The 14,251-nt window shown below is 39.5% G+C and overlaps 2 protein-coding genes across 2 annotated transcripts in view; both read left to right on the plus strand.

Annotated features, from left to right (window-relative positions):
* Cngb3 (cyclic nucleotide gated channel subunit beta 3) overlaps window positions 1-14,251 on the plus strand; it is a 248,128-nt gene that overhangs the window by 150,303 nt on the left and 83,574 nt on the right. The window contains exon 11 of the mRNA NM_001271238.1: window positions 3,432-3,573. Within this exon, the coding sequence (NP_001258167.1) occupies window positions 3,432-3,573 (142 nt within the window). The remainder of the gene's footprint in view (window positions 1-3,431; window positions 3,574-14,251) is intronic.
* On the plus strand, window positions 10,864-11,956 carry LOC134478941 (high mobility group protein B1-like). Its single transcript, XM_063261276.1, has one exon. It carries the CDS (start codon window positions 10,998-11,000, stop codon window positions 11,643-11,645), a length of 648 nt encoding a protein of 215 aa, XP_063117346.1. The 5' UTR covers window positions 10,864-10,997; the 3' UTR covers window positions 11,646-11,956.

Below are 14,251 nucleotides of genomic sequence, written 5' to 3' on the forward strand. Positions count from 1 at the left end.
GAAACCCAAGGCTTGAACTCAGGTTGTCAGACCTGTGAAACAAGGACTTTTCCCATTGATCAATCTCCTGAGCCCCACCTCTCAAAATGTTTTAATTTAACATTTTAATTGGCCTATTAAGGAGCAGTTTTCCTTGTGGGACTTTGGAACATACTTCAGTTTGGTTGGTTTCACAACCGCCCTCCTCATCATCATCTTTCTGTCCCTCCTCCTCACTGAACCTTGATGTCCCCAATATTTCCACTTTATTATCTCATGTGTTCTATTGACTTCTAAATGCTCTCCTTAAAGACTCTTTTCCATTTCATCGATGCCTTTCTAGTATCCCAGTATTTACCATCATTTATGCTATGTAGATCTGCATATAAGGGAGAACATACAGTATTTGTCTTTATGATTCTGAGTTGCCTCTTGACTAATTTAATATTTTCCAGTTCAACTCACTTTTTTAAAAATTTCGTGACTAATTTTTCTTTATGGTTAAATAAAATTTAACTCTATGTTATATATTTTTCTTAGCCATTCATCGACTAATAGAAATCCAACCTAATTTCATTTCCTGTCTGTTGCATATAACGCAGCAGTGAGCATGTGTATGACAGCCTCTGCAGTAGGATACAAAATTCTTTGGGAATTTACCCAGGAGTAGTATGACTAAGACATTTAGTACTTCTATTTTAAAAGTAAAAGCTTGACTAAGGCAGAATTCTGTAGAAAGTTTTAATCTACCATGAACACAAGAATGAAAGAAGAAAAAACAAATTGAGACCACTGAGTTCATTCCCTATCTAAAAATTATTTGGATTTTTAAAGTTTAATTTTATTAAGTCCTTGAGAATCTTATACAATTTGCAGTGGTCACTACTAATCTGTCACTCCTCTCTCTAAATCCTCACATATCTGCCTGACCTCCCTACCACCCCAAACTTAATGTCTTAAAAAGAAATTAGAAATCTGATTTATGTTACCTGTACATTCCTGGGTGTGAGGCCATCCGTTGAACCATGGTGCACCCCCTTAAGCAAAAGTGACAATCTTTCCCCAAGAAGCTATCCACTGTCCACAGCTCTTGAGTCAGGAGTGGGTCTCTCTATGCCTTCTTACTCTCTGCTAAAGTAGTAACTGTCTTGATCTTGTGCAGCTGTTGTGAGGGCATCCACAGCTGCTGAGAGCACGAGAACTTAGCCATCTGGGTATTATAGCATGGTTATCCTGTACTTTATATATAATATTCATTTATAAGTTAATACATACATGTCCTTTCAAGACTGGTTACCTCACTCAGGATGATATTTTCTAGTTCGATTCATTTGTCTGAAAAATGCATTATGTTTTTATTTTAATAGCGATAGTATTGAGATAATACCCAGGGGGCTCCCCCTTCTCAGAAGAAAAGTAGAGGGGATAATGGGGGAAGATTTGTGTGAGGGGGAACTGGAAGGATGGGGGGCTGATATTGGGATATAAAGTGAATAAAAAATAAATGAAAAAATATTTAGAAAAGGTAGTGAACATATTTATGTGCTCTATTCTTCATATCTGGAAACAATTGAATCTAAATTATAAAGAGTTATCAACATGCTCCACATATTGCTGGTTTGATAACTAAAATTTTTGTTACATTTATTTGTTTTAGAGAGATTGAGGATAGCACAGTATGCATGCGTGATTCTCCTTTTCCAATAGTGACTCCTAGTTATTGGACACAGGTTATCAGGCTTGTTAGCAAGTAACTTTACCTGGTGAGCCATCTCAGCACCACTGGGTTGGCAAGTTAAAGATAGCCTCAAATTCTTTGCTATCCATTGAGAGATGGAGCCTAATATATCTTCTAATTAATTCAAGCTAGTCCTAGGGATTTGCTTGACAAATAGAACAAGGCAAGAGATTATGATATTATGGGGTTTCAGGATTATATCTTAAGCTACATATTGGGCTATGATCTAGAGGAAGTAGTTGCTATTAAGAAGTCCATAAACTTATATATTATAGTTTGATTTTATGTTCTTATGGTGTGTGTGTCTTTTCCTTTGTTTTTGTTTTGTTTTGTTTTGTGGTTTTGTTTTTTATCTGTCTCTTTCCTTGGGTTTCTTCTGGTTTGTTTCTTGGTTGGTCTGTTAATTTCTAAAAAAGACAGAGAGAAAAGGTATGGAGTTAGGTGGGTGAAGATGTGGGGAAGATCTCTAATGAGACAAAAGGAACGTGTATAGGGAAATATTTTGCAATTGAAAAAAAAGTCTACATACCTTGAGGCAGGCAGAGTATGAGGAAACGCAATCAAGTCTCATTAGGAAGTAAATAGGAAGGCTTTCTTCTGGCATCTGTTACCAACCAGACCAGACTTAGATTTGTAAGGCAAGAAGATAACCTGGGCATTTCAAGAAGAGATTATATGGAGAAAAACATGCATACCAAGCCAAGAGTAAGATTCAAGAGACAAAGCAGATGACCTCAAACTCATCTTCCCAGAAGTCTTCAAACATCCAAGTTGTTCCACGTTACCCATTCACTGTGAAACATAGAGAGTGCATCCTTGTTAAATTTTGTACAAGTCTTTCACTCAAGAAATAGAAGCCTGATAAAGCAGTCTACTGATTTTTGGAAATAGCTAGTAAATACCCTCCTTGTGTTTAAGTGTTTAGTCATTTCCTAATGTTTGTTAAGAAGTATACTGTATTTCCTCACGTGAGTATTTTGTTCTCCCTTCTAAGAAGGAATGAAGTATCCATATTTTGGTCTTCATTCTTCTTGGGCTTCATATGATCTGTGAATTTTTTTAGGTATTCCAAGCTTTAGGGCTAATATCCATTTATCAGTGAATGCATACCATGTGTGTTCTTTTGTGGCTGGGTTAGCTCACTCGGGATATTTTCTAGTTCCATTCATTAGACTAAGAATTCTATGTAGTCACTGTTTTTGATAGCTGAGTAATATTCCATTGTGTAGATGTACCACATTTTCTGTATCCATTCCTCTGTTGAAGGACATCTGGATTCTTTCCAGCTTCTAGATATTATAAATAAAGCTGTAATGAGCATAGTGGAGCATGTGTCCTTGTTAAATGTTAGAGCATCTTTTGGATGTATGCCCAGACTGCCCCACCTGGGGATTCATCCCATATGCAGTCACCAAACCCAGTCACTATTGCTGATGCCAAGAAGTGCTTGCTGACAGGGGCATTGAGGTGGGAGTGGGTGGGTGGGAGTGGGAGCATCCTCATAGAAGTAGGGGGAGGAGTGAAGGGGTATGGGAGAGGGCGGAAAGGGTATAACATTTGAAATGTAAATACACAAAATATCAAAAAATAAAATTTAAAAGACTTTACAGTAGCACACATAGTGTTTGCCAGTTCCTGCATATACAAACTGTGCGTGGGAGCAAATTGTGTTACAGTGGTATGTACACGAGAATCTATGCATCTTTTTTTACAGGTATCTGCGATGTTTTTATTGGGCAGTTCGAACTTTAATTACAATTGGGGGCCTTCCAGAGCCACAGACTTCATTTGAAATTGTTTTTCAACTCTTGAATTTCTTTTCGGGAGTTTTTGTGTTCTCCAGCTTAATTGGTCAGGTAAGCTGACAGTGAATCCCTATGTACAAAATATGTCCATTTTTAAAAGGTGAACAAATATTTATAAATTTTATGGAGGAAATATTGAAATCTGTGGTTCTTTTGTTCCTATCTCTTCCTTGTTTTGCTAACTTTCATCTATTGAATGGTGTGGAATAGAATATTCTTGGATCAACATTTCAACATTTACTTTCGGTGATGTAACAGTCTTGCTATTTAGTCTAGGCTAGCCCCAAACTTACGGTTTTCTTTCATCTCATTGGAAAATGGATTCAAATTCTTAGTGCTAGAATTAAATATAAGTGCTGCCTTGCCCAGATGGTTTCCCTTTTTAGGAACTAAATCTTCCAACGACCTGCCAGCTAATTTTGTTAAGATAAAAACCCTATGACTTTACAGTAAAAACATTATAATTCATAATACACAATGGGGTCTAAAATTTGAGCCAGGTGTTTCAAGCATGTATTCTTGTGTAATGTGTTGCAAAGTACACAATTCAAAGTGGGCCTGTAGTGTGTCAGAACCAGGGCTACAGTGAAGCCATGTAGGACAGCCTGGGCAAACTCTATCAGAGACACCTCAGACTCATTAAATGTTTATTTAATTATTTTTTGGTTGTAAAGCATCAGAAAATGTTTATTATCTCGATTTTGCAGCCCCCACATTCGGTTATGCATGTCCATATAAGGCTGTAATGCATGATTTAAGAACCCAAACTAGGAAGTCCCACACCCGCGGATCGCGGCCCGCAGCAGCTCTCTGCTCCCAAACCCCGTGGGAGAGAGACCTCACCGCCTGATCAGGTGGGTACTCCTGAGGCTGCAGAGCGGAGGAGACCACCAACACTGCCTACACCTGCCCACATCCCTGGCCCAAGAGGCAAATGTATAAGGCCTCTGGGTTCCCGTAGGGGAGGGCCCAGGAGCAGCAGGACCCCTGCGCCTGGGACACCGCCGGACCCTGAAAGAAACAGACCGGATAAACAGTTCTCTGCACCCAAATCCCGTGGGAGGGAGAGCTAAACCTTCAGAGAGGCACACACACCTGGGAAACCAGAAGAGACTGCACTCTGTGCACATCCAGACGCCAGAGGAAAACACCAAACGTCATCTGGAACCCTGGTGCACGAAGGCTCCCGGAAAGAGCAGCGCAGATCTTCCCGGTTGCTGCCGCCACGGAGAGGACTTAGGCAGTACCCCACGAGCAAACTTGAGCCTTGGAACCACAGGTACAACCAACTTTTCCCCTGCAAGAAACCTGCCTGGTGAACTCAAGACACAGGCCCACAGGAACAGCTGAAGACCTGTAGAGAGGAAAAACTACACGCCCAAAAGCAGAACACTCTGTCCCCATAACTGGCTGAAAGAAAACAGGAAAACAGGTCTACAGCACTCCTGAAACACAGGCTTATAGGACAGTCTAGCCACGGTCAGAAATAGCAGAACAAAGTAACACTAGAGATAATCTGATGGCGAGAGGCAAGCGCAGGAACCCAAGCAACAGAGACCAAGACTACATGGCATCATGGGAGCCCAATTCTCCCACCAAAGCAAACACGGAATATCCAAACAAACCAGAAAAGCAAGATCTAGTTTCAAAATCATATTTGATCATGATGCTGGAGGACTTCAAGAAAGACATAAAGAACTCCCTTAGAGAACAAGTAGAAGCCTACAGAGAGGAATCACAAAAATCCCTGAAAGAATTCCAGGAAAACACAATCAAACAGTTGAAGGAATTAAAAATGGAAATAGAAGCAATCAAGAAAGAACACATGGAAACAACCCTGGACATAGAAAATCAAAAGAAAAGACAAGTAGCTGTAGATACAAGCTTCACCACAGGATACAAGAGATGGAAGAGAGAATCTCGGGAGCAGAAGATTCCATAGAAATCATTGACTCAACTGTCAAAGATAATGTAAAGCAGAAAAAGCTACTGGTCCAAAACATACAGGAAATCCAGGACTCAATGAGAAGATCAAACCTAAGGATAATAGGTATAGAAGAGAGTGAAGACTCCCAGCTCAAAAGACCAGTAAATATCTTCAACAAAATCATAGAAGAAAACTTCCCTAACCTAAAAAAAAGAGATACCCATAGGCATACAAGAAGCCTACAGAACTCCAAATAGATTTGGAGTGTTTCAGAAAAGAAACACCTCCCGTCACATAATTGTCAAAACACCAAACGCACAAAATAAAGAAAGAATATTAAAAGCAGTAAGGGAAAAAGGTCAAGTAACATATAAAGGCAGACCTATCAGAATCACACCAGACTTTTCGCCAGAAACTATGAAGGCCAGAAGATCCTGGACTGATGTCATACAGACCCTAAGAGAACACAAATGCCAGCCCAGGTTACTCTATCCTGCAAAACTCTCAATTAACATAGATGGAGAAACCAAGATATTCCATGACAAAACCAAATTTACACAATATCTTTCTACAAATCCAGCACTACAAAGGATAATAAAGGGTAAAGCCCAACATAAGGAGGCAAGCTATACCCTAGAAGAAGCAAGAAACTTATCATCTTGGCAACAAAACAAAGAGAAGAAAAGCACACAAACATAACCTCACATCCAAATATGAATATAATAGGAAGCAATAATCACTATTCCTTAATATCTCTCAACATCAATGGCCTCAACTCCCCAATAAAAAGACATAGATTAACAAACTGGATACGCAATGAGGACCCTGCAATCTGCTGCCTACAGGAAACACACCTCAGAGACAAAGACAGACACTACCTCAGAGTGAAAGGCTGGAAAACAACTTTCCAAGCAAATGGTCAGAAGAAGCAAGCTGGAGTAGCCATTCTAATATCAAATAAAATCAATTTTCAATTAAAAGTCATCAAAAAAGATAAGGAAGGACACTTCATATTCATCAAAGGAAAAATCCACCAAGATGAACTCTCAATCCTCATCTTCGGTTGGTTTATATACAAGTGTGCAATTTCTAGGCTTGAAAGTAAAATGATGTTATCTGGTGCTGGATAGAGGAGCCTTATTTTTTATTATGGCAGCTTGCTATTTTTGTAACATGGTGATTTGGTTGAACACAATAAAGTACAGTAGTAACTGATCTCCCCTTCTTCCTGGATGAGTGAGGAGATGATTAAATGTTGATGTCAGCATCCTTGAGCATATTCAGATTAGCTTCTGCTTCTGTTGAAAAGGATGCTGTGTTTGATTGTGGTCCGAAGCTTTGAAGCACTACTTGGCATCTCCTTCCTTGGAGGTCTCACTGTTTAAACATAACAGATTTGATAGCTTGTTGGTAAGGTGAGGTCCAGCTTGTCTCCACTAGGTCATCTTCATGTGAATCCGGTGGTTATACGGTTTTGTTCTAGGGATATTTCATTTTTTTAATAACGGTTTTAGCTGACATTCATGGAGAGAATGAATCCTTAGAACTGTGCCACTAGTGAAAGGAAATCCTGTCTAGAGTATGTTTCTTTACAAAGCTGTGTCACACCATCCTTTGGGCCCTCTGCTGGAAAAGTAGAATCAAGTCTCAAATAATGCCTTTTAAATTGTATCCTCTAGTATTATAGATGTAGGACAGTACTGTATCATACCTCTGTGGATGTAAAATAGCTTGTACCTGCTTTATGATACGTAGTAGTGACCGTGCTTTATCAGAGCTGTTTTTAATGATGTTGCTCAGAATGTTTTCTTTCCAGATGATGATTGAGAAGCTAATTTAAAAAAAAAAATGGTGCCAGGTACCACAAGAGTAACAGAACTGTGCTGTTTTCTCGGGTTTTGTTTTTTTACTTTTTTTTTTAATGGAGTGTGCTGGATGTCTCTACAGTTTTGTTCAGATGACTGCAAAACCTGGAAAAGCTGTTGCTGCTGTTGATGCATAACACACTGCTATTATTGGTCTTTTTATATAAATATAAATATATATATACAGATATATAATTTGAATTTTTTGAAACTTTACCTGTGCTGTCAACTTTCGAAAAAAGTATCCCCGTTTACTGTGTTGAGTTGGCACTGTACAGAAATTAACAGCCATATTGGTCTAGTAATGTTGAACTTAAGTTTTTTCCATTTGTACAGGGGTAACACACTGTATTAAATATGTAAGGTCTTATCTATGTGGGTTTGATTACAAAAACTAATAAAGTATTCTCTAAATTTAAAAAAAAAGAAAAAAATAGAACAGAAAAAAAAAGAACCCAAACTATATCACAAAATCAATAAACCCACTAGAAAAGCTATTGATTCCTAAAGACATTCACTGCAGTATAGATAAAATTCATTCTGTAACAATAAGAAATACTTACCATGATATTCGATACTGCTCAGAAATTGTCAGAACTCAAATAGTTCATCTATTAATGTTAAGTGTGTCTGCTAAATATGGCATATGGCAGAGAAGTTCAGACGCCATCTGCTATTCAGAAAAGGGAAGCCGCTCAGGTTCTATGGAACAGAATCAAGTGAGGCATTTTCAAGAGTCAGGTAGTATTTAGTTAGCACCAACAGGCAATTCCATTGATCATAATGAGTTTTGAAAAGATGTCAGTGGTAAAGCAGGAAATGTGTTTGAGATCCAAATAGCAGTGATGAGACAAAGGGCTTTTGAAAGTAAGAAACAAAGTCAAGAATAAAATACTTTAAGAATTTTGAATATTAAATCTGAGTTTTGCTTTGAGAGCAATGGGAAGCCAGTCAGGGAAGAGCACTGAACAAGATTATTCAATGTTAATTCTAATATAAACCAAATAGGACCTGCATTTTTTTAATTTATTTAATACTTAATAATAATTCTTCGGTTTCCGGGCAAACATCCCCCTCCCCCCTCCCCTTCTTTATGGCTGTTCCCCTCCCAACCCTCCCCCCATGGCCGCCCTCCCCCCAACAGTCTAGTTCACTGGGGGTTCAGTCTTAGCAGGACCCAGGGCTTCCCCTTCCACTGGTGCTCTTACTAGGATATTAATTGCTATCTATGAGGTCAGAGTCCAGGGTCAGTCCATGTATAGTCTTTAGGTAGTGGCTTAGTCCCTGGAAGCTCTGGTTGCTTGGCATTATTGTACATATGGGGTCTCGAGCCCCTTCAAGCTCTTCCAGTTCTTTCTCTGATTCCTTCAACGGGGTCCTATTCTCAGTTCAGTGGTTTGCTGCTGGCATTCACCTCTGTATTTGCTGTATTCTGGCTGTGTCTCTCAGGAGCGATCTACATCCGGCTCCTGTCGGTCTGCACTTCTTTGCTTCATCCATCTTGTCTAATTGGGTGGCTGTATATGTATGGGCCACATGTGAGGCAGGCTCTGAATGGGTGTTCCTTAAGTCTCTGTTTTAATCTTTGCCTCTCTCTTCCCTGCCAAGGGTATTCTTGTTCCCCTTTTAAAGAAGAAGTGAAGCATTCACATTTTGATCATCTGTCTTGAGTTTCATTTGTTCTAGGCATCTAGGGTAATTCAAGCATTTGGACTAATAGCCACTTATCAGTGAGTGCATACCATGTATGTCTTTCTGTGATTGGGTTAGCTCACTCAGGATGATATTTTCCAGTTCCAACCATTTGCCTACGAATTTCATAAAGCCGTTGTTTTTGATAGCTGAGTAATATTCCATTGTGTAGATGTACCACATTTTCTGTATCCATTCCTCTGTTGAAGGGCATCTGGGTTCCTTCCAGCTTCTGGCTATTATAAATAAGGCTGCTATGAACATAGTGGAGCACGTGTCTTTTTTATATGTTGGGGCATCTTGTGGGTATATGCCCAAGAAAGGTATAGCTGGATCCTCAGGCAGTTCAATGTCCAATTTTCTGAGGAACCTCCAGACTGATTTCCAGAATGGTTGTACCAGTCTGCAATCCCACCAAAAATGGAGGAGTGTTCCTCCTTCTCTGCATCCTCGCCAGCATCTGCTGTCACCTGAGTTTTTGATCTTAGCCATTCTCACTGGTGTGAGGTGAAATCTCAGGGTTGTTTTGATTTGCATTTCCCTGATGACTAAAGATGTTGAACATTTCTTTAGGTGTTTCTCAGCCATTCGGCATTCCTCAGCTGTGAATTCTTTGTTTAGCTCTGAACCCCATTTTTTAATAGGGTTATTTGTCTCCCTGCGGTCTAACTTCTTGAGTTCTTTGTATATTTTGGATATAAGGCCTCTATCTGTTGTAGGATTGGTAAAGATCTTTTCCCAATCTGTTGGTTGCCGTTTTGTCCTAACCACAGTGTCCTTTGCCTTACAGAAGCTTTGCAGTTTTATGAGATCCCATTTGTCGATTCTTGATCTTAGAGCATAAGCCCTTGGTGTTTTGTTCAGGAAATTTTTTCCAGTGCCCATGTGTTCCAGATGCTTCCCTAGTTTTTCTTCTATTAGTTCTATTATATGTCTGGTTTGATGTGGAGGTCCTTGATCCACTTGGACTTAAGCTTTGTACAGGGTGATAAGCGTGGATCAATCTGCATTCTTCTACATTGTGACCTCCAGTTGAACCAGCACCATTTGCTGAAGATGCTATCTTTTTTCCATTGGATGGTTTTGGCTCCTTTGTCAAAAATCAAGTGACCATAGGTGTGTGGGTTCATTACTGGGTCTTCAATTCTATTCCATTGGTCTATCTGTCTGTCTCTGTACCAATACCATGCAGTTTTTATCACTATTGCTCTATAATACTGCTTGAGTTCAGGGATAGTGATTCCCCCTGAAGTCCTTTTATTGTTGAGGATAGTTTTAGCTATCCTGGGTTTTTTGTTATTCCAGATGAATTTGCAAATTGTTCTGTCTAACTCTTTGAAGAATTGGATTGGTATTTTCATGGGGATTGCATTGAATCTGTAGATCGCTTTTGGTAAAATGGCCATTTTTACTATATTAATCCTGCCAATCCATGAGGGACCTGCATTTTTAAATGTGTTTTTTAAGATGTATTTATTTTATGTATATGAGTACATTCTAGCTGTATTTACACACACCAGAAGATGGCATCAGATCCCGTTACAGATGGTTGTGAGCTACCATGTGGTTGCTGGGAATTGAACTCAGGACCTCTGGAAAGGCATCCAGTGATTTTAACAGTTGAGCTATTCCTCCAGCCCTAAATATATATTTTACTGTCACTTATGTGTGGTGACTAGTGAATTAAGGACACTTGCTATTGAAAAGTGGTCATGAATCTTAAGAGAAGGGCACACTCCACATCATGAAGATGTGGATATTGAACAAAATAATGAATTACTAGTGGTAGAGGTACTTCAGCTAGCTAAGCATCAAAGTTAGCTAATTCAGGTAATTTTATCAAGCTTTAAGATGTAGGTCTAGGGCTGCGTCTGGCTCCCGCTCTCACAGCCATTGCAGTACATTGAGCTCCATAGAGACAGCGCCGGGGCAAGCGAGAGCCGGACGGGCACTGGGCGACTCTGTGCCTCGCGGAGGAAAATCAACTAAACATGGGCAAAGGAGATCCTAAGAAGCTGAGAGGCAAAATGTCCTCATATGCATTCTTTGTGCAAACCTGCCGGGAGGAGCACAAGAAGAAGCACCCGGATGCTTCTGTCAACTTCTCAGAGTTCTCCAAGAAGTGCTCAGAGAGGTGGAAGACCATGTCTGCTAAAGAAAAGGGGAAATTTGAAGATATGGCAAAGGCTGACAAGGCTCGTTATGAAAGAGAAATGAAAACCTACATCCCCCCCAAAGGGGAGACCAAAAAGAAGTTCAAGGACCCCAATGCTCCCAAGAGGCCTCCTTCGGCCTTCTTCTTGTTCTGTTCTGAGTACCACCCAAAAATCAAAGGCGAGCATCCTGGTTTATCCATTGGTGATGTTGCGAAGAAACTAGGAGAGATGTGGAACAACACTGCCGCGGATGACAAGCAGCCCTGTGAGAAGAAGGCCGCCAAGCTGAAGGAGAAGTATGAGAAGGATATTGCTGCCTACAGAGCTAAAGGAAAACCTGATGCAGCGAAAAAGGGGGTGGTCAAGGCTGAGAAGAGCAAGAAAAAGAAGGAAGAGGAAGACGACGAGGAGGATGAAGAGGATGAGGAAGAGGAGGAAGAAGAGGAAGACGAAGATGAAGAAGAAGATGATGATGATGAATAAGTTGGTTCTAGCGCAGTTTTTTTCTTGTCTATAAAGCATTTAACCCCCCTGTACACATCTCACTCCTTTTAAAGAAAAAAATTGAAATGTAAGGCTGTGTAAGATTTGTTTTTAAACTGTACAGTGTCTTTTTTGTATAGTTAACACACTACCGAATGTGTCTTTAGCTAGCCCTGTCCTGGTGGTATTTTCAATAGCCACTAACCTTGCCTGGTACAGTCTGGGGGTTGTAAATTGGCATGGAAATTAAAGCAGGTTCTTGTTGGTGCACAGCACAAATTAATTATATATGGGGACAGTAGTTTGGGTTTTGGTTTCTTTCTTTTTTTGTTTTTGTTTTTGTTTTTTTTCCTTTTGTTTTTTTTTTCCCATCTTCAGTTGTCTCTGATGCAGCTTATAAGAAGGTAATTGTTGTTCTGTTAACTGAATACCACTCTGTAATTGCAAAAAAATGGCGGCTGTTTTGTTGACATTCTGAATGCTTCTAAGTAAATACAATTTTTTTTATTAAAAAAAAAAGATGTAGGTCTATTGTTCTGGTGCCTAGTACTATCTTATAAAACAGATAGATGGAGAGAGAATATGGTATCTATATAAAGGGTATGAATTATGGATTAGTTAATGTGAATTATGAAAAACACTCTCAGGAGACAGTCTCAGAGACTACATGACTATCCCTCAGAAACTGGCTACAGCTAGGAGGAGCAAGCAAGTCTCCAAGTACAAACATAACAATACGGACAATAGATAGGCAGCTATTGTCAATGCACGGGGGCAGGTCAGCTTCAGCTTAGACATGTTATTAGATTAGAAAGGGAAGTTGCAAAGACAACTCCATTGAGAAAACATTTAGGTATTAGAAAATGAGCTTCAAGAAGTTGAGCATTGTAGGTATAAATATCGTATTAATGGATAGGTAAATTTACTAACAGTTGAAATATAAAACGATTGGATATTTTTTATTGGACTTTTTAATTTACATTTCAAATGTTATTCCCTTTCCCAGTTTCCCATCCATAAGCCCCCATCCCATCTCCCATCCCCCTTCTTCTATGAGAGTGTTCCCTCTCCCCAACCACCACTCTTTTCCACCTTGACATTCCCCAAAACTGGGGGGGGGGGCGAGGTGTGCCAATATCCAATAAAAATTTTCCATTTTAAATGTTTATATATAGATAATTTAATATCTAATACCAGCAAAATAAGCTATAAAATAATTTAAATCAACCCTAGCTTATGCTTTGGGAACAATTCTAAATTTAGCACAACTTTTTTCCTTTAAAATGGAAAATGTACAATATGTCTAAACATTTTATACTTTACTTTGAAGGTCAAACAATATCTGTAATATCTAATTTGTCATCAAATTTCCAAAACAAATGTTCTTTTCCTTCAACATAGGGTGCCAATTCATCTTATATTTTGAAGAAAATATAAATGGATATGTAAATGATATGAAAAAGAGAAATATAAAAGTAATTGGAAAAGTTTCTCCATTTAAACTTAAAAGCAGTGAAGCAGTATACATAAATATATGTATACATTATGTCATAATATACTATAAATTCACATGGGGTGCATTCACTGCTTTCCCACTTTTACAGATAAAGAGACTCAAGTTTAAAGAGATTAAGAGGTTAAGTAGTATATGATGGCATACATCTTTAATCCCAGAATATGGAAGGCAGAGACAAGAAAATCTCTATAAGTTTGAGGCCACCTTGGTCTACATAGTGAGTTCCAGGACAGCCAGAGTGATATAGTAACTCTCTGTCTCAAAAAGAGACAAGATGAAGAGCCATTGCAATTAATACTTTAAATTCATACTGAATCAAAATAGAATATGTGATTAAATGGACAGTTAAACTAAAATTCAATACATATAAGAACTTGGTGTGTGCAAAGCAATTTTGAAAAGACTAGAAACTGATGTCTGTGTCCTGTAATCTGAGCCCTTGGGAAGCAGAAGTAAGAGGAAGAGGAAAAATCAAAGCCAGCCTAGTCTATGTCGCAAATTCGAGCTCAGCCTCGACTGCATTGCTAGAATCTGTCTCAAAATCAATAAAGAGAGAAAAAATGAAAGAGATGGCTGCACAGCCTGAGTGCAATGTTTCCCTGGACAGCCACCGCTACATCACCTGAGACAGTCTAAACCTGGACTCTAGACCTACTGAATCTACAGCACATATCTTAAAAAATGTTTTTGTAGTTCTCTGCACCCAAATCCCGTGGGAGGGAGAGCTAAACCTTCAGAGAGGCACACACGCCTGGGAAACCAGAAGAGTGTACACTCTGCCGACATCTCTGACTCCAGAGGAAAAACCCAAATGCCATCCAGGACTCTGGTGCACGGGGGCTCCTGGAAAGGGTGGCGCAGGTCCTCCTGGTTGCTACCCCCATAAAGAGTTCATAAGAAACACCCCAAGAGCAAACTTGAGCCTCGAGACCACAGGTAAGACCAACTTTTCTGCTCCAAGCAGCCTGCCTGGTGAATTCAGGGCACAGGCCCACAGGAACAGCTGAAGACCTGTATGTAGATAGGAAAAACTACACGCCCGAAAGAGGAACACTCTGTTCCCATAACTGGCTGAAAGAAAACAGGAAAA

The sequence above is a fragment of the Rattus norvegicus genome, chromosome 5, assembly GCF_036323735.1.
Source record: "Rattus norvegicus strain BN/NHsdMcwi chromosome 5, GRCr8, whole genome shotgun sequence".
In the NCBI taxonomy this organism is placed as follows: domain Eukaryota; kingdom Metazoa; phylum Chordata; class Mammalia; order Rodentia; family Muridae; genus Rattus; species Rattus norvegicus.